This window comes from Danio aesculapii, chromosome 10 (genome assembly GCF_903798145.1).
Source record: "Danio aesculapii chromosome 10, fDanAes4.1, whole genome shotgun sequence".
NCBI lineage: Eukaryota > Metazoa > Chordata > Actinopteri > Cypriniformes > Danionidae > Danio > Danio aesculapii.
Genome location: NC_079444.1, coordinates 18,309,787 through 18,337,009, shown reverse-complemented (window position 1 = coordinate 18,337,009; position 27,223 = coordinate 18,309,787). Strand labels below are relative to the sequence as shown.

Genomic DNA, 27,223 nt, shown 5'->3' with positions numbered 1-27,223 from the left:
CCAAGTTGTTTAGTTTGTTTTAATTCTGTTTCAAGAATAAGTGTCTTCGTTTTTAGGATTTTTTTACAATACATTTCATATTGTCCCGTTACACTCCATACAGCTACAAAATGGTTTCGACCACGTTTCGTTACAGATATCCATGCATCATGCCGTTGGCCCAAAGAGTTTTTTTTTTTTCTGTTGGTTTTCTTTGTGGCACAGACGGCACTGCCATGTTTGCTGTAGTAGTTGACCTTCTACATATGTTCAAGCACATACACTCCAGTTGGACTGCTCACTCATGTACAAGTCATTCAGCTTTACAGGGTTTATTTTCCTTTGTGACCCATGCCCGATTTCTGTCTACGCTCTTCTCTATCTCAAGAGTTACAGTTTGAGAAAGATTATAGAGATTATGATAACGAAATGGTATTTATAAACGGAACAAACAAATAAATGAGTCGTGTCCTCTTCTTTGAAATGCAACTATTGCCTGCCATATCTGAGTAGGCATCACTGCAGCCCAGAGCCCCTCAAGTAGGAGGGATTACACCAAGTAGGTTGGGTTACCTTCAAGTGGGAGGGACTTATGCCACAAGTAGGCTGGGTTTAGGTGAAGTAGACATTAATATAATACTTGAGGTTACTGTGGGGTAGTTGTAGACATTCATAAAGCACAGTATTGGACTCTGTCATGTACAAGATATTAAATAAATAAAACTCCAGGTTTATACAGCCCACTTGGAGCTGGCTCCGACCTCCATTTATACCTTTCTTACCATGTCTGGTGAGAAACTGCAAAAAAAAAAGTTAATAGGTAAAAAAAACATAATAAAGATTGTTGCAAACAATAAGGGATGTTCTACAAGTGGGCCGTTTGCAGAATATGGTGATATTAAGTTGTTACAAGCATTCTGAGCTAAATGTCCTGTCTCTGATGATTATGGATTGATAGATCAGCAACTTTTATCTGATATTTTTTATTTTTAAATCTGATTCAACTTAAAAGTAATACATGGCCTCAAAATGGGACATCAACAGGGCAAGTACATTTAACATTTATTCCTTACTGGTTTACAGTTGTTGCAGATACCAGTTCTAGATTTACTAATAATTCAGTGGCTTGCATTTAATTCTTAACTGTTTTCCTTTTATTAGTCCTATTTAGAAAGAGTACTTAAGTCTCAGTAATTATTAGTACAAGTTACTGTTAGTGGTTTCAATACCTGTAATGGATTTCTCAGAACTTCGGTTATTTAAAAATATTTAAATTGTCATGACACAACAATTCCCCTATTTTGTGAATGCATGTTATTGAGCTTATGGTTATTTGTTTATGTATAGGTTTCAGTTAAAAACAATTTGAGATTGTAGTATTTAATCCAAATGTCATGATGAAATGACAGACTTCTTTCTGGTGACGAGCAGTGTTTTCCAAATTTTTTTCAGTTCTTTACCCCCTTTAACCCCACAATTTTTTTTAATCAACAGCAGAACTTACATTTAAATCTTACTCCAACCAATCAACAACCAGTTTGATAGAACCATGTATTACTAGTATTTATCAGAAACCCTTAAGTAAGCATGCATTAGAAGCTGTGGTCCTTCGTGTACTTGTTAGCATGCTTGCTGGACATGCAGGTGCAAACTCTGCTCAGAAGAGACTAGTATGGGTTACATTGGTGTTGTGACCTGGAAAACAGTGAGATTTAGGCTATGTTTACATGATATAGAAAAAATGGGGAAAAAAAAGTATGTATACACAAAGATGTTTTCAGTATTATCTCCATTCACAAATATCAGCCCGATAATCACCCATTGCTGTATTATGTACACTGAATGACAAAAAAGGTCTTGTTGCCTATCCAAGTTTTAGGAACAACAAATAATAATTTGCCTTCTAGTTGATAATTTGGTATCAGAAGCGGCTGGTATGAAGGACAAAGGCTGCAAAATTACTTATTTTACCAAAATAAAATAAGAACATGCCCTAATTTTTTATTATTTAATGAGAACAGTAAGGTCATACAGTATAGAATAATAATATACAGTATAGAATATTAAGTCATGGTGTAGTAGAAAAAGAATTAATATTGTGTATGACTTCCAGGAGCTTGGTGGACTGCATCCATCTCTGCAATAACTCAAATAACTCATTAATAAAGTCATCTGGAATTGCAAAGAAAGCGTTCTTGCAGGACTCCCAGAGTTCATCAAGATTCTTTGGATTCATCTTCAATGCCTACTCCATCTTACACCAGATATGCTCAATAATGTTCTTGTCTGGTGACTGGGCTGGCCAATCCTGGAACACCTTGACCGTCTTTGCTTGCAGGAACTTTGACATGGGGGCAGAAGTATGAAAAGGAGCGCTATCCTGCTGAAGAATTTGTTCTCTCCTGTGGTTTGTAAAGTAATGGGGAGCACACATGTCTTGATACCTCAGGCTGTTGATGTTACCATCCACTCTGCAGATCTCTTGCACGCCCCCATACTAAATGTAACTCCGAACCATGATTTTTCCTTCACCAAACTTGACTGATTGTGAGAATCGTGGGTCCATGCGGGTTCCAATAGGTCTTCTGCAGTATTTGTGATGATTGGGATGCAGTTCAAAAGATGATGAGAAAATCTACCTTCTCCCACTTTTCTAAATGATCAACTAGAAGTCATTATGTGTTGCTCTTACAACTGGGATTGACAACAAGACTCTTGTCAGGTAGTGTATGCTAGGCCAGTATTTGGCAGTGTACCTTGTTAGTAAATGGTTCCTCTAGGGAAGTGATTGTGTCATTGACAACTCTGCTGGTGTTTAAGATTCTGCCGTGTGTGTATATGATCCATCTATTTTGTCAGTTATACTATTGAAGAAGTAAATCCACACTTTGCTGAAGAAGCATTTGGCAAACATTTGGATACCACTATAAACTTTGCCACTGTTGTGTATGTTTGATTGCGCTCACCTTTAAAATCAACATGTATTGTGCACGTTTGCATAGTACAAACCTAACTAGCATGTCACAGTTTTCAAAGATTCATGTTTTGGGTGTTTACACAAAAAGGATAACGGCAGCAATTTCAAAAACGTACTCTCTTTTAGATTTGTAGTTACAGTCCCCAAAAGCACTATTGACTTTTAAACGAACAGGCAAAATGAGCAATTCCGACATTATGGATGTGACATTTGCAGTAAAAACTCAAAAGTATATGTTAACATTATACATTACATTTATAGTTTAACTAAGGGAAATAAACATGCGTTATGGATGTGACCAAGTATGCGAGTTTGCACAACATACTTTGTAGAAATTCTGTGAATTAAACTGTACAACCCAAAAGAAATGATGCTAATCAAAAGCATAAGAGTCGGCTCTCTATAGAAGAAAATTGACTGATTTTATTTTTATTTAATATTTTTGCATTTATGAGGAAAAAGCTTCGCTATGGATGACGGATGTGAAATTGGCACTTGTGTGACTTTGGTAAATCAAATTGTTTAAGAACAGTGACAAAGACATTTTAAAGTACTGTAAAATACAAGCCTACACAAAAGAAAAACAACTAGAAAGGGTTTCGCTATTTTGGTGAAAACTTGTATTTTTTTTCATGGCAGTGTTGACATTTGGATGGAATTGCTCAAATACATAAAAACAAAGTGTACACCTCACTTCCTTGGCCTCGAAACACACTAGTGAATAATGCTAATGGCATTTTGTCACTGTTAGCATATCAATAAAACTAAAATGAATACAAGATGGTTAAAAAATCCCCCCAAAAAATGCATTACCTACAGCAATGGTATGCATTCAAATATAAAAGCTAGTTTCAAAAAATATTCTGATCAGTCTTGTGGAGTTTGTGGCCTCTTGCCTGTTTGAGTTTTTCTTAGTGTAACAAATCACCATTCATTTGGTCTGTTTGTGTACCACTATGACCAGGGGAGGATTTAGTGATTTTGTGGCCCTAATCAATTCCAGCCATAGGGCCCAAGTCCTGAAATACACCCTTTCAACTTTTATTTATTCTTCATTTATATTGCTGTTTTTTTTTTGTTTGTTTGTTTGTTTGTTTTTTAAAATCACTGAGTCTTCTTTTTGACATTTTAAATTAATGCAGTCTCTATATTTTAAGTGATTAGTTTTCTTAAAATAAATTTATAACTAAAAATAAGATATTTTTTATACATTTTACTGCTGGACTGCTCCATGATGCATATTGTATTTTGTAATATTATTATTATTACATAACATTACATTATTATAATAATATTAAATTTGATTGTATATTAAATAATATTTAATTATTTAATATGTACGTTAACATTGTATTTATAAGTCTCACCATACAAAATAGTGTAGAAAACGATGGTATATATAGTTAATGGTATAATTTATACTTCTAGATATTTATTGGGGCCGCCATATTTCATGGGGCCCTAAGTGGTCGCTTACTTGTTGGTTAAATTATTATACATTATTATACAAGTTATATTATCACATTATATTATATGTCATCATAACCAAATTCAGTGTGTGTCATATAAAGTCATTTTAAAAGGTAAATTGGATCCCTGTCGATCTGTAAAGATTTTAAATGAATGATTTAAAAGTCATACTAAAGTAGTGCTAGTACCAATAATTAAACTACACATTAAAATGTTAAATCGGCTCGCCATACAGCACTTCAAATTATTGATAAACGTGTCCATAATTCACGTGCTTTTTATAAATAAGCAGTCCTCGACTCCATTACGTAATCTCAGTGTCTTTGTTATCAGATATGCACCCCGTTTGCGTCACTTCTGCGCTGCAGGAAACCAGCGCACACACAACCGTTCTGAGGTCAGCCTTAGAAAGCAGTTATTAACAAAAGTAAAAGCGTCCTCTCCACAGAGCGTCCGATCCGGGGTCAGTCTCCGTCACGCGTGAGCGCGCAGGTCCGAATGTGCGCGTGTGTTCGTGCTGACTCTGAGCTGCTGCCTGACAGTCTTATGCAAGCCGCCCTACACAGAGCCACGATGTCCGACGCTGCTGCTCCAGCGGACAACAACGGGGAGCCTGGATTAAACGGTACGTACAACCGGAGCACCTCGCCGTATTTCTCTGACAACTACAAAAGCTGTTCGAGAAGTCTTTGACTTAGTTGTGGTTTTGTTTTTTGTTACTTTATATGTTTTCACTTAATGTACAATTCGATTTCCTAGTTCCAGTCAACAATTTCTGTGGCATTATAGACACATGGAAGGCGGGGTTTGCAGAAATACGAGCGTGTCATATTTATTGACAAGCATCCCGTCCAATGGCCGCGTCTTTACATATAATTGACTTCATCTTCAACCAATAGAGTGACTATACGTTTTGAGGAGGCGGGCTTAAGCCGATGTCAACAAGGCGAGAATTAGAGCAACTCGAAAATGGAGAATGTGGATGCTCGAGTCCCCATTTTTTTATTCGTTTCACAAATATATAACAAATAACCGCGTTTTTCTGGTGTGTTTATAAGAAGGAGCCTTAGAAAAACGTATTTTATTTACAGTTGTTTGACTTGTAACGCATGGAATGTGGCAGCGATTACGGTCTTTGTCTGAAATTTGCGAGGTTGCAAACTGGTGTTGTAATTTGTCGCTGACAACTTTGATTTAACTTGTAAATTAGTTTTTATTTAATGTAGCAGAAGAACAATGCCGTCAACAATTATTTGAAGGCAAAAAAGTAGTCAACCCACACCATAAAGAAAGAATTTGTTATGCAGTAGGCTATGATGTCGACCTGCTTAAAACATATCTATCTATCTATCTATCTATCTATCTATCTATCTATCTATCTATCTATCCGCTTCATAATTAATTTCAGTTGGGTCCTCGGATCAGTCAATCTTATAATCATTTATTCAAAAGATGTTTCAGCATTATTGGGAATTCCTAAAAATACACGAGACTGATACACCGTATTGCAATTCCTGGTATGCTTTCAGAAATGCAAAGAGCAGACAGCTAGACCTCGCAGTCTAAATATTAAGACCGCGGATTTAGAGAAGTACACTTCAACTGGCCTGCAATGTAAACAACGCGTACTAATGAATGCTGAATGTGCTACGTGCGCGCTGTGTCCAGAGCTAGTTAGCGTCACAAGTCCCCACATCTGTGACCCTAGTTCAGGACGCCACTCAATGGAGAAGGCGTGGCTCATGAATAATAATCGTGTACCGAGCCAGTTTGCTGCATTGATTGGCTGAAAGACAGGCGTTGGGCGGGGTTTGTTTAGTCAGCTGCCCTATTACGAGCTTGCGCATTGGTTATTAATTAGGCTACGTGACTGAGCTTTGTGGGGGGAAGATTCAAAGCACTGTCCGGAAGAAACTAAATATTAATGAGTTAATATTTCGCCATGCCAGTATTCTATTTCCAGCAGAGGCGAATGTGGTCCAGACTGTGTCTACATGTGGAAAGAGTCTGAAAGAAAGTCAGGAAATAGAATCGGGACTGTTTGTGGGAATGAGTCTTGTTTTTTTTTCGTGAAGCAGCGGCGAATTCCTTAATGTTAAGTGTGTCACGAGGAACAGTTGTAAAAAAACTGCATTGACATCAGTTGGCTTTTGATGAAAATTAGATTTGCATATTATATTTGCACATGAAGTAAGTAGCAGCATATGGTTTTTAATTTTACATATGAACAAGGTACTTTTCACAGCCGATGAATCATAGTTTGTTTGTAGAATCAAGATTTTATTCTTCTCAGGCATTTAAAGTCTACATGAAATCAAAATTTACAATGTTTATTTTACTAGGGCACATTGTTGGTCTGAAGGTGAACAGTTAATCTGTGCAAGTTAATCCACCGAAAAAAAGGTTTGTGTTGATAATATTTATTCAAAATGTATCTATTTGCTTCTGCTCTGGAATGGCAGTCCGTCTCTTCTGGTGTCAGTTTGACAACATGGGAAAAACAAGCTTAACCATGGCTCTCCATGCTAAAAATTAATAGTATTAGAAACATTTGCTGCAAGAAGTACCCGGATGTGCTTCTACATCAAATGAGATTCTGAAGTGTGCATTTCATGGACTCTTTACTATCCCATAAGGCCACAGGAGAGGATTTATGAATAGACCCTTTTCACGTTTTCGGGTTTCTCAGTAGCAGAAGTCGTCATAGGTGGGAAAACTCAGCGCAGTGAATGGGAGAGTACAACAAATAATTTTTTTACAATCTTATTTATTCAATTAATAAAAGAAAAACTCCATGATGATGTTATAAAGACTTTCAGAAAAGGAAAAAAAAATGTGTGAGGATTTAAAAAGATGTAAGTAAAAAGGATGAACAGAGTCTGTGTGTACATTCACTAATAAATTAATACAAATGCATATTTTTAAAAATGCTATTGATTTATGGGCTAGAGTATTATTATTTTTAAGTGAAATTTCCACAACTATGCCAAGAGTAAACCTAAAAGGCTAACAATCTGCTTGTTTAGTGTAACGTCACGCGAAGCGGCTTCCGGGTCCAAGCACTCTATCAAACACTATGGGGAGACTCATCAAACGGTAATAATAAACATTTACAAAGTGACGAGAGAATAACGTCAACTTTACTGTTCTGTCCCATAGACGCTGCATCAGAAACGCCTCACACAAGTGGTAACTCGTTTTTTGTCACTGGAAAACAAAGATGATATACTACATACAGAAATACATATAAATGTTCACACATTTAAAAAAAATCTAAATATTAAAAACTTTCAAGGATTTAAGATGCTGATGACCGTTAAATGCGTCATAACAGGCTTGTGAAAAGGGTCCGTGAAAGTGAAGCAGCACAACTGATGCTGGTAGATCACATGATAATGACAGATATGGATGTCATTCATTCATTCTCTTTTTTTGGGGGGCTTAGTCCCTTTATTAATCTGGGGTCGCCACAGTGGAACGAACCCCCAACTTATCCAGCAAATGTTTTACACAGCAGATGCCCTTCCAGCTGCGACCCATCACTGGGAAACTTTCATACACACTCACATACACTACGGCCAATTTAGCTTCACCTATACCACACCTATACCTATACCCCCTTCACCTATACTACATGTCTTATGGACTTGTGGGGGAAACCAGAGCATCCGGAGGAAACCCACGCCAACACAAGGAGAACATGCAAACTCTACACAGAAATGCCAACTGACCCAGCTGAGGTTCGAACCAGCGACCTTCTTGCTGCAAGGCGATTGTGCTACCCACTGAGCCACCGTGGTGCCCAAAATGTTGGATGTAGTGTATCATAATTTCATTCATACTACTCATATTCATAACAGAACATACTTTTATATCATGTTTGGGAATTAAGTTCAAAATCATGTGCAGTGCCTCGTCCATGTGTGATTTCGGATACACGGGATGATTTTTCAGCATTGCATAGCTTCTGGATGCAAAAACTGGATAGAAATAATTTATGAAGAAATGCAAAAACATTTGTGTTTTTAAATTTGAACATTTTAATGTTGTGTAAGCTAATGTCTTCATTTTGTTGATTTGTGTAAAGCTTAGCTTATCACAATAGTCTGTTATTTAAATGGGAAAAAAAGCCAATGGCAAAACTCTAGTGTGTGCTTTTATTCAATTTTATTTGCTTGTTAAGTCGTGACGTATGGAATACTGTTTCCGTGTCCAAGCCGCTACTTATTTGAATTGAGAAAATATTCGTTTATGACCACTTTTTAGTCGTATCACACATTATATTGAATTTTATATAAAATCATGGTATATACACAACACCACAGACATCACAGACACCAATATTTTAACAATTTATATAAAAATTATCGCTTTCTGGTCATCTGATATTAGGCATGGATATGATTTATATATATTTATATATATATATATATATATATATATATATATATATATATATATATATATATATATATATATATATATATATATATATAGTGATTGTGATTTTTGATAGTATTACAAACATTTGTAAACGCTTATCATTCCCAATTGATGAGTTTCTCCATACAGTTTGATAGAGCGCTTGGACCCAGAAGTCACTTTCTGTGACATCACGCTTAACAAACTATTTGTTGGTGTTTTAAGGTTACTCTTAGTATGATTTTGGAAATTTCACTTAAAAAATAATATTAAACCATTGTATTTAGTTATTTTATTTTATTTTATTTTACTACACACAGGCCCTGTTCATCCTTTTTACCCACATCTTTTCAAATTCTAATTTAAGCCATTTTTCTCAATGAGTTGAAGTCTCTCATTCACTACATTGTGAAACTATATCATCAGCACCACAGGCCCCATCATCTCCTAAAACTCTTAGTTTCCCACAAATGAGGCTGCCAGATCTCAGCGTGTCTCAAAGTGATGACCTCAGCTTTCAAATGCACTAGTGCTGCTGCAGACTAGTAAATTGGAGCGATTCTTCTGGGAAAGTGAAGTGACTGTTGGCCAGGTTCTTTTTGCATAACAGATGGGCAAATGTGGGCTCTGCGTTTTGGCTTGCAGTGTTTGTATGACAGTCTGGCTGTGTACTAGACGTGATGACTGCTTGCCGGAGGACGTGCGAAGAGACTTTGCCCACAGACAAAGATCTACAACGAAGACTCTCACAAAACGTGTCAAGAAAATGTCCAGGTTATATTTCATCCATAAAAAATATCAAAGAATAGAGACTGTATAAAAGTATTCGTTTTTTAAAAGTATTTATTTGTATTTGTTCTTAATGCTGAAAATATAGTTTAGCAATTTGCCTAATTTAGAAGCAAATGATGGTTTGTAAGTGTGCTGTTATAGCTGCAAAAGGGGATAATCTAAATATATTATGTATTATAATTACAAGATTTGATGTTAGGAACATATAGTCAAAATTATCCACAGAGAACCAATCAAGTAAATTTATAAATGACCCTGTTGCACAGGTATGTTTTTGGCAGTTGTATGGGTCAAATTATATATCTTTTTCTTGTTAAGATCAAGTAAAGATCATATTTTATGAAGGTAAAAATATAAAATATGATATAAAAACTCAATTTTTGGTTTATGTGATTGCTAAACACTTCATTTAGACAGCTTTAAAGCTTTTTTTATTCTAAATATTATGATTGATTAAATATTTTATATAATTTTTTATAGTAGTTTTTTGACCAAATATTGTCCTGTCCTAACTAACCATAATGAATGTAAAGCCTATTTATTCAACTTTTAGTTAATGCATACATTTGAAAGATTATACATGATTTTTATACAGTTATTTACACATTTAATTACCATTTAAAGGCTTGAGAGTCATTCAGGTGTATTTTCTTTTTTTTTTTTGCTCTTTAGAAACAAACAAAAAATATATGACAGAATCAAACTAAAAGTGCTTAGGGGTAGCTTGGGTAAGGGATTCATCAGAAAAAAAAAACAGCAAAAATCAGTCCAAGGCACTAGAAAAATGTGGAAAAAATATTTAAATGCCTTTATTGACATGACTATTCCTTAAAACTGCGCCTACGCATTACGCTAAACAACTGCCTTGATCAGAGTACCCCAATATTTTTTCCACATTATTCGAGTTCCTTGCACTGATTTTTTGCAAAATATAACAGATTTTGACCTTTCAATTGCACTAAGGGGTCCAAAGTATGCCAAGAAAATCTCCCCCTCAGGGTTATACCACCAACACCATCCTGAATTATTGATCCAAGAGAGGATGGATCTATGCATTAATGTTGTTTAAGTGTAAAATTCTGACCCAACCAGTCAGTCGAGACTCATTTAATGCAAAAAAAAATTACCTTTTTTTTAATCTTCTAGTGTGTAGGTTTGTTGAGGATATTTAAAATGTAATCCCATTTGGCTGTTCTTTTCCAACATCAACAAGATATGTATACATAGAACTGCCGCACACCACTGTATATTGTATATTTGTGGGTCCATTTCTAAACCATCGAGATGGTTCTGCAGGTAGATCAACAGTTTCTTAAATACTCAGCAAAAACTGCCCCATGTCACTCTCAAAGTGATTTAAACCACCATTTCTGATGCTCGATTTGATCTTCGATTCTAAAGATTGCCTTGACCAAGGATGCTTCTCATTTACCTCTCTTGTTCAGTAGTCAGTGCACTGATCGGGGATTTTAAGTGCTGTCTCAATCATCTAATTCTTCCAGTGCACTAAAACATCTGCTCCCTGAAAAGTCCCACAATGCAATGTGAAAATCAGTGAGCATCAGTGCACACTATGCTTCCTTAATGGATGTTCAGAAGCTCAAAGCAAGAATCGCGTGAACCAAATCATCAAACAACGACAAACAAGAGACGTTTTTTGAAAATTTTAACTGTTTTATTATTCTATTTTTACTAATTTATATTATATTTATATTTTTAGGGAGTTGGACTTGTAATCAATAGGTTGCAAGTTCGATTCCTGGTCCCGGCAGGAATAAAAGATGGGAGTGGGGTTCGCTGGAAGCAGTAACTGCCCATTGCTCTGGGTGTATGCCCACTTTGTGTGTTAAAATGGTTGAAAGCAGAGGACCAATTTCGAGTATGGGTAACCATACCTGACAGTACACACTTCATTTATAATTGTTTAATGGTTGAAATTCTGGTACATTAAACGATCAAATAATTTAGCTATAATGTACTTTTTAAAATGTCATAAAATTAATGTATGCAAAATATTAGTTCTGCTGTTTAAAAATTCCAGTTTTGGTGTTGTACAAGCAGATTCTCACTGTCCTTACCAGTGCCCTAATTTGTGTACTTGACCTACTGATCCATGATTGAGATGCACCCCATGTTTACATGTCTAAATGCATAAAGTTGCTGCACTGTGATTGGCTCATTATACAAGTGTGTTAATGAGCAGTCGAACAGGTGTGTATAATAAAGTTGCCATGCAGTCAGTGAGCGTATATCTATATTCAGATATTCATGTAACAAGGCCATCCGTCTATCATTTTGAAGGCATGATGCTTTAGCGTGTTATAAATGAGTGAGCATAAGCCTCAGTAATACTATCATGCATCTGATCTTTTGATCTATGTCTCTCTCCGGATGACAGCTAAAGCAGCCTGTTCCACCGTTGGCCAGAATGTTCCGTTTGCTGCTGCCATGCCAACACTGTTTGTTTCAGTGGATTGAAACAAAGGTCAGACGCCAGCATGGACCAGTTCACAATATTCCCCTCTGAAGAGATAGCAGAGTAGAGCCCATTTCAATTGGTCACAGTATGTTTACATGGATGACAATATTCTGATATTAAAACAATTAAGACAATACTCTCATTTAGAATATACAGAAATATTTTGGTTGCCTTCATTCAGCTAAAGTCGCACTTGATGTAAACCCAAATCGAATTAAAGACATAGTTTGCCCAAAAATGAACATTTCCTAACCATTTTCTTACATCTAAGTGGTTTTATTTATTTATTTATTTATTTATTTATTTATTTATTTATTTATTTATTTATTTATTTATTTATTCTGTTGAACACAAAACAAGACATTTTGGAAAATGTTGGAAACCAGCAGCCATTGACATCCATAATAGAAACCAATAATCAAAAGCGGTTTCATATTTCAACATTTTTCAAAATATCTTCCTTTGTATTTAACAGAAGAAAGAAACACAAACAGGTTTGGAATGTTTAGAGAATAAGTAAATGATGACAATTCAATTTTAGGTGAACTATTCCTTTAAGACGTGGAGTATTTTTAAATTAGCTGCGTTATAGAATTGCGGTATTAGACATGTATACACCTCAATCACAGTATTAGCATCATGTAGGACTGCATTTTGCAACACGATAAACACAAATTGCAGTGGTTAGCATGCACTGAATACAAAAGAGCAATGATTTGACTGTAGTTGAAATCAAACACTATTTAAGTAGGTATTACATTAGGTACTGTACTTCCCAACAGTTATACAAGTATGTTCTATGTTATAAATGTGGAAGAAAATTCAGAAAACATACTACATCTGTCATGTTGATGTTCTCACGTCATACATTGCTGTTTTCTTACAATTTTCAATTATTCTGCCTTCCCCAGCTTCATTGGATCGTTAAATGTTGTTTGTATTCGTACAGATTTCAGGTGGAAGCTGTAGGTTATCCAGATACTTCTCACCTACTGTTTTTTGAATACTCAGACATACTGCTTGCCTTGTATTTTGCTCTATAGGACTCAACATCTGAGTACGAATTTGCATCCGTCGTTTTCTGTTTACGCAAACAGCATGGCAATTAATTTATGCGCTTTCTGTAAATTTTAAATAAAATACCAAAAACTAGATTAAAGACTGAATGTTGATATGTGGAATTCTGGTGGGAACATCGCATGGCGTCATATTGGCGGATGGCGTCGTGTTATGACGTGTTAATAATCGATTATGTAGAATGAAATGAAGAATCTATAAAAATACTGTTAAATTGTTCTCCCCGCATTCGCATTGGTTTCCTCCGGGTGCTTCGGTATCCCCCACAGTCCAAAGACATGCGGTACAGGTAAATTGGGTAGGCTAAATTGTCCATAGTGTGTGAATGGGTGCGTATGGATGTTTCCCGGAGATGGGTTGCAGCTGGAAGAGCATCGGTTGTGTAAAACATATGCTGGATAAGTTGGCTGTTCATTCCTCTGTGGGGACCCCAGATTAATAAAGGGACTAAGCCGAAAAGAAAATAAATGAATGAATTCTCCACTATTTGATTTATATTTGATTATTATATATTGTTTCTATTTTATTAAAACTGGCCTGCAAGTAGGCTATACAAAATTAAGGAACGACATAATATGAACTTTTAAAGTTCAAACAGGCTGCAAAAATCAGCTAAACAAAAAACATTTGCAATACTTCCTAAATTAGTGCTTTATAATAAATACTTTAAATAGGATTTTACTTTTAAAAAGTTTCTTTAGATCTTTAGCTGACTATGAACCCCTAATGATAGGATGTCTTTAAAATCCATGTTTCTAATATACAAATTATTTCTGAGTTACAGACGTCTAGCATCCTTAATTTATTTTATTTTATTTTGTGCATCAGATATATTGTCTGATAAAAGCCAGCACCAATATTTTATTCCTCCATACTATTACTGTCATTTTTATAAAAGAGGCAAAGTAAACATTCATAAAAAAGTTAGCTTTTTTAAACTAGTTCAGTAGACTTACTGTAAAGCATAACCGAGTGTATTTCCTTGAGATGCATGCTCCTCAACGATGGACATTTGATAACTGCCTGTTTATGCTATTTAATTTGTTTGTGTCTCGGTTATATTGTGTGAAGGAAGGATTATGCGGGCATGCACCAGTTTTGCGAGACTGCGCTTCAGTTATGAGTCTATTCAGCATGACTCCACCTATTCCAGATTCTATTATTACATGTAAAAGTTAATCAATGAAGATGACTAGGTTTGAATTCTATTTTTTTGTTCTACGAGGAGCTTGGTTAGCCTACCTTTGACTGGACGATTCTCATGGTAGTGCCGAAATAAGGGACTGTCCTGGGAAAATTGGGACATCTGATCACCCTTTTGGGTGACTAAAACAGGCCTATTCAATATTCTGATTGGGCTTCAGTCACTCTAAGCCCCAGTTTAGCATTGGCGTCACAGAAAGGAATACTTCACATTGTTGATGAGAGAAAGCATAATGCAAAGAGGCGTATCTCACATCATAGTGCAAATTAATTCTTCAGCCAATCAAGGGCCCTTCCAAGGGCCCTGGGGCTTCAGCCCCACCTAGCCCTTATGTTAATCCAACCCTGTTAACACCAAAAGCAGATGGCGATGGAAAAAGTCAGAAGATTCAAACCTCAACAGCATTTCCACAAGCAGAGAATCATCATAATATATGATACAACTACTACTCAACATCAGGGTAACACACATGACATTAGAGTAATCAAATAAGCATTATTTGTGTACACTGGATGTAACATAACACTCTAATGTGCAAAACTGATAAGAAAAAGAAATCTAAAAGACATAATAAACCTAACATAAGCTTCTGGGAAAAGTCAGTTTATGGTTATTCACTGTATAGTAAGGAAAATTAGACAGTCATCTTTTACAGTGTACCATGACATGTAAAACAGGAACATGGAAGGAATATTTTAAAAGTGACTGATGTAAACACTGTAATCTTTAAATAGTCTCCTTCTGCCAAAGGTAAATAAATAACTTGATGTCCTTGTAGACTTACCCAATGTTTGCTCAACCCAAGGAAGTCACGTGAACCTTCTATTTTCTTCCTCTTTTTGTTTTCCTGGAAATAGAAGTGGGGCTTTTTGGCATTGGATTTACACTTAGCTGGTCAGCAATGTGAACCAGCAGTAAATAGAGGATTCACTGTGCGATAACACAGACGTTTCTGATGAGACCGCACAGCAGATGTGGGTGAAAGGGGAGCACGGAAAGCTTAGCCGTGTTCATCCCTGAGTCATGGATGAAAGGAGTCTGTGTGTTTGCATTTATCAGGTGATCCTCTGGAAGCTGGGTGTATGGACTCTCACGTACAGCATGGAGTGTGGTGAGGTCAGGTGTGACTAATATATCTGTGCAAGGAGCCGGAGAGGGAGGCATTTACTGTCCTTGCACCACAGTTTAATAGAAGTTAAGCCACCAGACTACCTGTCTGATGGCTGAAGACTAACACACTCATATTTATTGAACGGGGAAGAAAAATGATATTGAATGATATTAGAGAAGGTTTTTATTCAGGAAATATTTTAAGGCAATTGTTTGAAAAGGTTTCTACTGGAGCAATTTTAGAATGTCTTTAATCAAACTAAAATATTGTATATGACTCTTCAGTGTTGCTCCTATTAGTAGGTTTTTTTTGGTATTGTTTTTTTTTTGTACAATGTACTCTCGTTCCTGTTTATCTCTGTGGCTTGTAGATCAGTGGATACGGTCACATTTACCCTCAAATCTCAACATTTTACATTTATTTATTATATTTTATATTGTTATATAAATATTAAATAATTTTATTTATTTAAAAAACATTTTGTGTATTTATTATTGCTAAGATTTTCCTGTCAAAAGAGTTTACAGAGTTTAAAAAGACATTCATTTAATTTATCATAATTTTGTTATTATATCTTGTATTTAAAGCATTGGAGTCATTTGTATTATAGCAATAGTATACTATATGCTTTATTAGTATATATACTGCTATACTTCTATTCTTTAGGCAGATGAACAACTGTTTGTGCTTTGCTTCAGAAACAAAAAAAAATGTATTTATTTGATTAAAATGCAGGAAAACAAAACTATTAGAACTGTCACATTTAGTTTAGACTAGTTTTTCTAAGAGCTCATTATTGCACTGATTAGTATCTTCACCTGCTCCTTGTTTAGTTGCTTAAAGCTTTGAACTTCTTTATTTCGGATTGATATTTTTACTTGCTGCAGCCAACATAACAATTACAATTCCTGTGATGCAAAGCTAAATTTTCAGCATAATTATTCCAGCTTTTCTGTCACATGATCTTCCAGAAATCATTCTGATATGATGGTTTGGGACCCAAAAAAGATTTCGGTATTGTTATCAGTGTTAAAAATAGTTGTGCTGCGAAGTATTTTTGTCAAAACGGTTTATTTTACTTTTCAAGAATTTTAATAAATTTCAATATTCAAAAAAAGGGTTTTAAATTTGCTTTTGTTTGAAACTGATTTTTGTTTATTGAATTAGAAATGTGCTTCTTATTATTTTTGATCAATTTAATCATTTTTTTACTATCAAAATAATAATAAAAAGGAAGAATTTTATATATATGTATGTATATGTATATATATATATATATATATATATATATATATATGTATATGTATATATATATATATATATGTATATGTATATATATATATATATATGTATATGTATATATATATATATATATGTATATGTATATATATATATATATATATATATATATATATATGTATATGTATATATATATATATATATATATATATATATATATATATATATATATATATATATATATATATATATATATATATATATAATTGTATAAAATATATGAAATTTACATATAAAAATGTATTTCTCTGTGAGGTCAATGAAGAGTCTATCAGTCACGATACAACATTTAACAGTGTTTTAGTGATTATAATATTAATCGAATGTATTCAAATAATCTGTGCTATATAAATGTAGTATCATCTTTCCTTGGTGAGAGGAAAAACATTTGTGTAGCGATGGAGAAAAACAGGAAAATAGGATATTTCAGTTAAATTAGTGTCTTCTGTCATTTGTAAGACACCACCTCAAGTTTCAACTTTGAAAAAGATCTAACTTACAACCAACAATGCTATAATGAAAACAATTTACACTAAGTAATATACAACTACTTCTAAATGTTATATAACACATCAAAATGGTCTTAAAAACAAGAGGTCAATATTAAAGTTAGATTTTAAGGTTGATGCACTGTATGAAAGTTTTTGTGAGATTTGCTCTATGCAAATTTCCCTCATAGCTGAAAACTCACTCACTTTCTTACTCTGTCTTATGGCTTAATCCATTCTTAATCAGAGGGTTTTACATGTTACATTTTACTAATTTTTTTAGGGTCCTGGGTGGAGCTGGAGATGAACAGAAATGCTGCGTCTCTCTCTTCCTCCAGCGCTTCAGTGCCACCGCCTCTCACAGAGGTTGTAGAGGAGGATGATGGGATGGTGGGGGGCTTGGAGCACGTTCCCTCGTCTTCATCCATCCACAATGGAGACATGGAGAAAATCCTGCTAGATGCCCAGCACGAGTCCAGCCGTAGTAACTCCTCATGCGACAGGTAGACTATATAGTTACAGCATATTATATTGAAATTTTGCATAGTCATTTTTTTACTTAGCATAATAAACAAACCTAACTCAAGTATGAATTTTAGCAAAGAATGAATGATAATTTAGTGGAAAAGTGAGAAATCTACAACACAAAATTATTATCTTAAGAGTTTTGGGATGATAGTTTAGTCCGCAAATGATAATTTAGTCCTGTCATGGATGAATAAATATGACACTAAAAGAAATAGTTCCTGTCTTAATGTGTCACTGAATCACTTGTTCACATGATTCATTCAAAAAGCTGATTAGAAATTAAGCAAGTGTTTACTGTCAATGAAAAAAATCAATTAATCTTTGATATTCATTAATTCATTCGTTTATTCAGATGCAAAATAAAAATAAAGACAAAATTTACTACTTTGTTTAGGAATGAAAGAAAACAGATAATTTTATAAATAAAATGTTGAACACTCAGTATTAATGTCTTTGAATGTTGAACTTATGTATGAAATGTATAGAATATTTGCATTTGCAAGATAGTTAAGAAGATAACACTCTCTTTTCTTGTGAGTTATTACTTCACTATATCAGACCTTACTAAAGTACAAATCAAAAATCCACACAGGAAAATGTTGTGCTTTTATAACTCATAATACAGGTAATGCTTTTCTGTCCCCTACATGATCGATCCCTTTAAGATGTTGTTTACATAGTCCATATGTTCATATACAGTTAATCTTTTGATGTCACCTGAGTTCACAGCTTGAGTTTAATGTCCTCATCGATAGAGAGTAGAGCTATAAACTTCTATTCAAAAACACACATAGTCATATTGACCTCGTGCTGATAGCATATGGCCAAAATAGATCTTATCTCACTCAAACTCAATGAATCATATGATTCAGGATGTTTGCTTTAGCAATACTGTGGTTTTCTTCTCATGTGTACACAAGCTAGGTTTCTATCACAGAGTGCAAGAGTTGTTCACCCAAAAAATAAACATTGAAAACTGTTGTTTTTGAACTGTGCACGTTTTTATGTGCTGCGAAACATTGCATTGTGTATAAATTTCCATAAAGTGACAGCAGCTGCATTTCTATTACCCTTTAAATTGTGCAAATTCAAATTGCGAATTGAAAATACGCCTAAAGCGAAAGTGGCAATTTTGTAAAAGCTTCCATATATCACAAAAAAAATAGTATGTTTGCATGAGGGTTTTTTTACTTTCTCTTTAAAAATATGTTTTGAAAGGTTGCAATGCAAAGGAAACTTTATCCTTTTCACTTTCAAAGCAATAACACACTGGATAAAACACTTGCGTTTTCTCTGATTAAATTTCTAGCTGTAATATATGTAAATCCTACCAATGGCCTTCATCATGATTTCTGGAATGGCATAAAATAATATAAATATTGGCAAAAAATGAACTACTTAACATTGGTTAACAGATAGTAAAGATTATTTCATAATAATTATTTCACTTTTTTTTTTTTTTAATAATATCACAAAAGTTTTGCTCAAATCTGTAATAGAAACCAAACCAGGCTAATGATAGGTGATTTAATTTGACCTAAAAGGAATGAAAATCACAACAAGGTATTACAAATGAAGTCATATCAAAGCTTTAGTGTGTAACAGTATTACATCTGTTTAATGTTTGATGACTTCTCTTTCACGGTCCTCCATTTTGAAAATAGACATGATCAGGTTGTACATATGAGATGTAGAATCAGATACTCAAGACTAACACACTCATATTTATTGAACGGGGAAGAATAATCTATTTGTGACTTGTGTAAGAATATTTTGACGCTAAAACATATTTTAATAGAGTGTGTATTTTAAATGATATTAGAAAATGTTTTTATTCAGGAAATATTTAAAGGGAATTGTTTGAAAAGGTTTCTACTGGAGCAATTTTTTAATTATTTATCTTTAATCAAACTAAAAGATTGGATATGACTCTTTTCAGTGTTGTTGCTATTAAGTATTTTTTTTTTAAGTTTTTTTTTAGAAAACTGATATGATTATATGTTATATATTGTATATTTCGTATAGGTTTTGCCATAAATATAGCCAATGCTGCTGATATGGCATTAAAACATGAATAAATAAATAATTATTTTACAGTCCTCCTCGACCTCACAGTCCTCAGGATGAAGGGCAGATCATTTTTGACGTGGACATGAGGAGAGACAGTCAGGTACTTTTTCTCCTGAGAACATTGTGGATCATCTAATTTATGAGCTGTACTCTGGCTTATCTTCATTAGCTGTCTGTGTTTGTTTGCGTGTTTGTGTATGTGTGTGCGTGTTCGCTCAGGAGGAGGTCATGGAGAAGATCAGAGATGATGACATCTTAATGAAGGATTCAGACCGCATGGCAGATTGGTCAAGTAGACCAGAGAATATTCCTCCTAAGTAAGTCTGTGTTTGAGATATAGTTGTATTTAGCATATATGGTTATCCTAAAAATATATTAAAATGTTCCAGAAATAATACCTGGAATAATATAACATAAGTTTATTTTTATTTTTATCATTCTATTATCATTTAATGTCAGTTTAAGTTTATCTGAAGTAAAAACTTACACACGGTTTAGTTAGGTGAAAGTTTAGCAGTTACCTATAATAACCCTGCTCCAATACATTATAGCACTAGCTGCTAACAGTTTATTATTAACATTAGTTTGCTGTTAAGCTAACATACCCAACACCCAAAAACACTGTCAAGGTCACTTATGTGCAGCAAGTGTGTTGGTTCATTCTGACATTAGCATGTAGCTGGGCTAACATTCAATCAATCAATATAGGCCTATATATATTTAAAAAGGAATACAATTTTCACAGGAGGGCTTATAATTTTACCTGTAGCAATGTCAAAACCTGCTGAGCTAATTTAGTGTTTATGGTAGGTGAAAGTTTAGTAGTTACCTAATAACCCAGCTGTAATACATTATATCACTAGCTGCTAACAGTTTATTATTAGCATTAGTTTGCTGTTAAGCTAACATTTCCAACACTCAGAAGCACTGTCAATGTTGCTAATCTTCTGCAAGTGTGCTCCCTAATAGTTATTGATTCATTCTGACGTAGTCGGTCTAATATTCACTAAAAAGAGCATCAGTATATTAAAAAGTACACAATTTTCACAGGAGGGCTAATTATTTTGCCTTCAACTTTAGCTATGTCAAAACCTGTTGAGCTAATTCAGTGTTTATGCCTTAATAAACAGCATACTGATCCAAACTAATTATTCATAGATATAACTTCATAGGTTGTAACTGTTACTCATTTTAGCATCATGCTAATAGCACCTTTCATTAACAACAGTAGAGTAGCATTAGCAGGTTGTTGAGCTAATGCCTCAAAACACACACAAAAAAAACCCTGCCACTGATAAAATGCTAATTATTATTATTTTTTCGACATTAGCATGTTGCTAGGAAAACAAATGCTCACCAAAACATGCTAGAAGGCATAAATGCTCAGTAAAAGTGTACTTTTCATTTTAGATTTGCAAGTTTTGCTTACAGTTAGTTAAAATAAATAATGTATTATCCTTCACTTTAATTCACAGTGCATTATGGGAATGTTCCGTGAAGTGTTAATATTCTTAATTTAGGCCAAAATTCAACATATTCAAATTTCTAAATGGTACTTGTGTCAAGATTATGCTAGTAATGCCCTAATAAGCGATCTAGATTGTGAAGTAACGTTTATCTTTTTTTTCTTCTTGAGTAAAATGAATGTTAGCAGGTGTAATGATGCTGTTGTGGTGACGGTGTGCTGGATTTCTCTTTCTGACAGGGAGTTTCATTTCCGGCACCCACGGCGTTCAGTGACTCTTAGCATGAGGAAGACTGGAGCCATGAAGAAAGGAGGCATCTTCTCTGCTGAGTTCCTCAAAGTGTTTATCCCATCGCTGCTTCTGTCCCACATTTTGGTCCTGGGTTTGGGGTAAATACTCCTTAATGCTCAGTCAAACTTCGCACATATTCTGCTCTCAGTTGCTCTTGGGTCCGGCACTCATTATTACAGCATATCACACATTCAAGTTGGAAACAATACAGAAGTAGCCAAAAATTAAAGGATAATAATCCAAAGAATAAATCCTACAAAATTCAGTAAACAGGCCAGGACTGTCAAATCCTTGCACAAAAATAGCCCTTCAGATTGAAGCTGGCAGATTCTGGAAAGCTTCTGCATTTTGTTTGCAAGAAGTATCAGATGGTCCTTAATGAGCGCTTTGTTCATGTGTCTAAACAATTCGTTGGCAGCAACTTGTTTGAATACACCAACAACCCTCTGGAGGTTAGGGATTTTGTTTTTGTTTGACAAAATCACACACCCACATTAGTGATTTTTGTTTCAGGCAGAAATGGTCTATTATTTATTGTCTGTTGTAAAGTGATTCATAAAGCACAGCTCGCACAGAAGCCACTCTCCAACCAAGCAGCGTTGTGTTGGTCAGTGTGTCGATTTCACATTCACACTTTGGGAAATATAAAGTACCAGGAGTGCCAATTAGAAATAAGATGAAGAATTAAATCATCAATTTAATAATTGAATCATAAAGATGTATATAAATAAATCACAATTTAAATGAACAAATAATTTAAGAGTGTTTATTTAAAGTGTGATTGTGTCATTTAATAAAGCAATAAAACATTACATTTAAAAATAACATTTAAATGTATAAATAAATAGACAATTGTATAACTATGTAATTAATGTTTTAAAAATCTGATTAGTCAATCAGTAAAAAAAAGTATATTTATTGATCATTTTAAATGCAAAATTTAAATAGCTTTTTTAAAAAGGCATTTTACAAATGCTTTTTTCCCAGCAAGCAGTTTTTGTTTTTAAAAGATGTCTAATAGTTGGCGCCAATAGCCTAGTGGTTAGTGCGTCAACATATAGCACCCAGGTGCTCACAGCGACCCGAGTTCGATTCCCGGCACGAGGTTCTTTGCCGAACTTTCCCCTATCTCTGCTCCCCACACTTTCCTGTTTGTAAATCTTCACTGTCCTGTCAATAAAGGTGAAAACCCCTAAAAATTATTATAAAAAAAAGATGCCTAATAGATGTCTAATAAACCGTTTTGAGGGATGTAAACAAAAACAAGGGCCCCAACATATTTCCTGTTTTACATTTTTAATTTCTATAGCTTCCGAGAATCCAAAAAGAGACACATATTAATAAATAATGTTATGATAGCTGTTTTAACATCAAGTTATGGTTAAATTGTCTCTTCTTACAGTTATGAAATGGTTTAATAACAAGCAGGAAATATTCATGGGCCAATGACATGACCACAATGGTCTATAGATGTCTAAACAGTCATCTTGGCTAAAACAAGGCTATATTTGGTCTGTCAGTGAAAATCTAATAGACGTCTAAGAATAGATCAAAACTAGACTAGTCTTTAAAAAAACAGAAATGAATGACTATACATATAAAGTCTGTCTAATCTGATGAATAGTCTAGTTTTTGGCTATTCTTAGATGTCAATTAGATTTTTACTGTCAGCCCAAGTTTAGCCTTGTTTTAGCCAAGCTGTCTACATTTAATGTCTATTAAACACAAAACTATTTGCTGGGTTGCCACTAGGTTTTCTTTTTCTTTTGCTATGTGCTTTTCTGACTGAATTGAAAATATATCAGGTTTAAAAAATGCCATTGGACAGTCCACATATGTGAGCAACCAATGAACTTTCATCTCAAGTCGAGCTAAACCCTCTCTCACTTGTAAATGAAGCCCGCATTGGACAGAGAAAACTATAGCTCATTTTAGCGGGAGTTTAAAGATCAGCGACTCAAATGTCAGGGTGTTTGGAGATGGTTTGTGGATGATTTATTAGCTGTAGCTTATTTCTGTGAAAGAAATTCTCTTTTAGACTATCACTAGCTATGTTTCTATCTAAAAATACGAAATAACTTAATGCGCAAAACTGGAATATCGTTTAAAAGACGTGTGAATGAAGAAGCATTTTTTTTTTTTTTTTTTTTTGCTGTGGTACGTGAAGCTGCATGAATCTTTTCCTTATTTAATAAATTACTTGTTGCCTCAAGACAATACCAACACGCAATGAACACATGGTGGCGTTTGAAGGTGTGAGAAGTGAAGCACAAAAGCTCTTGACAATTCTGGAGGTAATTAATAATATAATAACACTAATACTGAAATGGTTAATGTGCTTTAGACAACATTTCAGATGTTTTACAATGCGGTCAGCCTGCGAGTTTGTCCATTTGCACACATTTTATCATCACATAATCTCATATTATAAAGTCACATGACTTTTTTTTAATGCGCATACTGGAATTTGATCGGCAAAAGTGTTTCCATCGTAGTTTATGCGCATCTTTTCGTATCGAATAAAACGTTTTTCCATTTATTTATGCACATACATTTTTTTATGTGCATTTTCTAAATTTATTCGCATCTTCACATTTTCCATAAACCAATTAAAAATATATATTAAAAAATAGGTGAATAGAAACGTAGCTACTCTCTGTATAGAAAGTTCGGGGGTGACGTTACTGCGGTCAGTCTAGCAAAGTCAAAAGCACGCAGTCATTCGAGCCAATGTTTTTATTTTTTGGGACAATCATAAACTGGGTATTATGATATTACGACATTAAAAAACACAATTTAAATAAACACATTTAAATATGTCTATTTATTTGTTCATATAAATTGTAATTTATATAAATTTTACGCTTCAATTATTAAACTGATCATTTGATTCTTCATTTTTAATTCGAACTGGTCCTCCATAGCGAAGATCGTCTGCCCTTAGAAAATTAATTATTATTTTTTTTGATTCCTCCGTTTTATGTCAGTGTGAAATTATAAAATTTTGACCTTGTGAATTTGCAGATAAATAGGACTGCAACTGTACAAGTTTGCTCTGGCTGGTAAACACAATGTGGCAAAGTTTAGCGGAAATTTTCATACAGAAAGCTCATACACCCTTCATAGGAAACAGTGCTTTCTAAGGCTACGTAGCCAAAACAGCTTTTTGCACTTTGACATATTTCATGCTTACACAGCGTTTTCAAAACTATCTGCATTTGCACATATCAGCAAAAATGGCCCATTCATGCAATCCGTAAAAAAAATCTGTTGATATATCAAGCAAACTCTATATACCACCAAGAACTACTGTATGTGATATAATATTCCACGTACAAAGCGTCTGACATCTATGCTCTCTTTTTGTCTCTAATGCAGGGTCTATATCGGGAAAAGACTGACAACTCCCCCTGCTAGCTCCATTTGAACAGCGATCAGATCAAGTGCCTCAGGCAAGGCCCGGCTGGATCAGGAGGAAAGTTGCAGTTTGTACGAAGAAGCCCCTGCTGCCCCTTTCTTCCCCATTTTACACTACCTATCTTTCCTTCTATTTCAATATTTCCTTAATTCATTCTTTCCATGTTGAGAAGCATTCGTGATAAACTTCTCTTCATTCCCCTTTTATCTTCTTTCTTTATCATGTCCTGAATCCCTTTTCTTTAGTTAATTTTATAAGTATATGGGGCTTTTGCGTGAAACCAAATACGCACATGCTAGTTCTGGCCTAGCAGTGATGTCTGTTTAAAATCCAGTCAAATGACCTTCAAATGGGCCGCTCGCATAATAATATCCCTCGTTTTCACCCCCACAATGGGATCGACCAAAATATTGACTTATTGAAGTTGCATTGAGCATGCCCGAGTGCTAGCTAAGATTTTATTTATTACTACAAATGCTATCCATTTAGTTCTTTTTATTTACTTCAATGGTGGAAAGCCTGAAGGATGAACTCTGAAGTGTTTTGGAAAGGATAGGGTTTTCTGTAGACCCCATACTCATCTGGTGAAGATGGTTGATCAGTGGCTCCCTTTATAACTTACAATTTTATACCAAATTTTGCAGAATCTTTTCTGACAGAGACGGCACCTGTTACATTAAAACGTCTGATACATATTCTCATTTTGTAATATTTCATCTCATAAATAGAGCTAAAAACCGGGTTGGATGGGGCTGATGGATACCTGTATGTATTATTTTATTTGTCAGTGTTTCTTTGTTTTTATGTCTTGTGTTTTCCACCATACATATCAGGACCTGGTGGTTCATAACTAGGCTTCGACAACACAGCCTACTTTGCAATACCACACAATTTAACATTGGCGATTGTATTCAAAGCCAACTCTGAAAAATAGCTTCAGTTTTTAGCCATGCTGTCAAACTTTCTGGAATTTTGATCAGCACTTTCACTCTGGTCTAGCATTTCCATGCTGAGGAAAACAGCACAAGAGAAACCTTTCTTCAGTTTATAGGAATAGTGCGTTTTGTCATCGTTTACTGAAGTTCGTGTCGTTCCAAACTTGTATGTTGTGTTCTTTTTCTGTGAAAAGAAAAAGGAGAAGATTTGAACAATGTACATGCTGCTCTTTTTCTGTACAATCAAAAGAAAGGAGCATGGATTTCCTCACAACATTTCCTTATTCTACTTCAAAAATGATGGCAGAGTTGTAATTCTCGTGTGCACACTTGCAGAGTCACACATATAGCGAACACTAACACTCCAGCTCCTGTTATCATGGACAAGAACATCTTGGAACATTGTTTTCAATCCTGAAGTGAATTATCCTCAAGTCTAGTTGTGTTTTTGTTTCTTTTTAAGTGTGTTTTGGATCTCCTTTGGTCTCCATTGTTCATCTTGAGGATCTCCTCAAACACAGCTGCCAAAACCGACTGAGAACTCAACTCTTCTGAACTCTGTGCCTCGTTTCCTTAATCATGTTTGATACAGCGTCCTGTCATCATGTGCGTTTCCTGTGCCACAAGCTTTTCTTTTTGTTGTTTTGCACCAGCATGACTTTTGGAAGGTTTCTCATATGCTTTGATGGTTTGGATTTTTTTTTAACTCTTGAACAACCATGGCAAACGAGAAGAGAAGGTACAGGATAGTTAAAGGGGGTTTAGTTCTTTTGTTTATATTGGCGTTCAGAATGTGGATGTGAAGAAGTGGGTTTTTGATCCTTTACGGAGATACTTTCTTCAGACTGCCATGCAATGTCTAAAATGAATTATAAGAATATTAGGTGATTTTGCAGACCCTCTTTCCTCCCCTGTTGGACAATGACAAAGTTTTCAAATAAAATTTTAAACAGAACAATCTGCATTTCTGAGTTTGTTTTGTTTTTAGAAATAATGTATTTGTGTTTGATTCATCACATGTACGTAACATTTCTATCCCATTCATTTATTTTAAAGTCGGGTACCAAATTGAGTGCATTTTTTTTCATAGAAAATATTTAGTATATTCACAAAACTAGCCTCTTTATCATCATCTGTGTTTTAATGATAGAACTGACAACGAATATTGCAAATTGGGATATACTTGATAAAGGAAGTGTCATTCTAGACTATTAAAT

At 34.5% G+C, this 27,223-nt stretch overlaps 1 protein-coding gene across 1 annotated transcript; it reads left to right on the top strand.

The window, feature by feature from the left end:
- The first annotated feature begins 4,787 nt into the window (after positions 1-4,787).
- Positions 4,788-26,964, top strand: bnip3lb (BCL2 interacting protein 3 like b). Its single transcript, XM_056466699.1, has 6 exons — positions 4,788-5,051; positions 17,582-17,801; positions 19,924-19,996; positions 20,116-20,213; positions 21,602-21,751; positions 25,032-26,964. Exons 1-6 carry the CDS (start codon positions 4,925-4,927, stop codon positions 25,078-25,080), a joined length of 717 nt encoding a protein of 238 aa, XP_056322674.1. The 5' UTR covers positions 4,788-4,924; the 3' UTR covers positions 25,081-26,964.
- Positions 26,965-27,223: the final 259 nt, after the last annotated feature.

Excerpts from the sequence above, each read along its gene's own strand:
- bnip3lb (XM_056466699.1), top strand. The coding sequence starts at position 4,925 with ATGTGCGCGTGTGTTCGTGCTGACTCTGAGCTGCTGCCTGACAGTCTT. Across the intron at positions 19,997-20,115 it reads ACATGAGGAGAGACAGTCAG|GAGGAGGTCATGGAGAAGAT; the intron begins GTACTTTTTCTC and ends GTGTTCGCTCAG. Across the intron at positions 20,214-21,601 it reads CCAGAGAATATTCCTCCTAA|GGAGTTTCATTTCCGGCACC; the intron begins GTAAGTCTGTGT and ends TCTTTCTGACAG.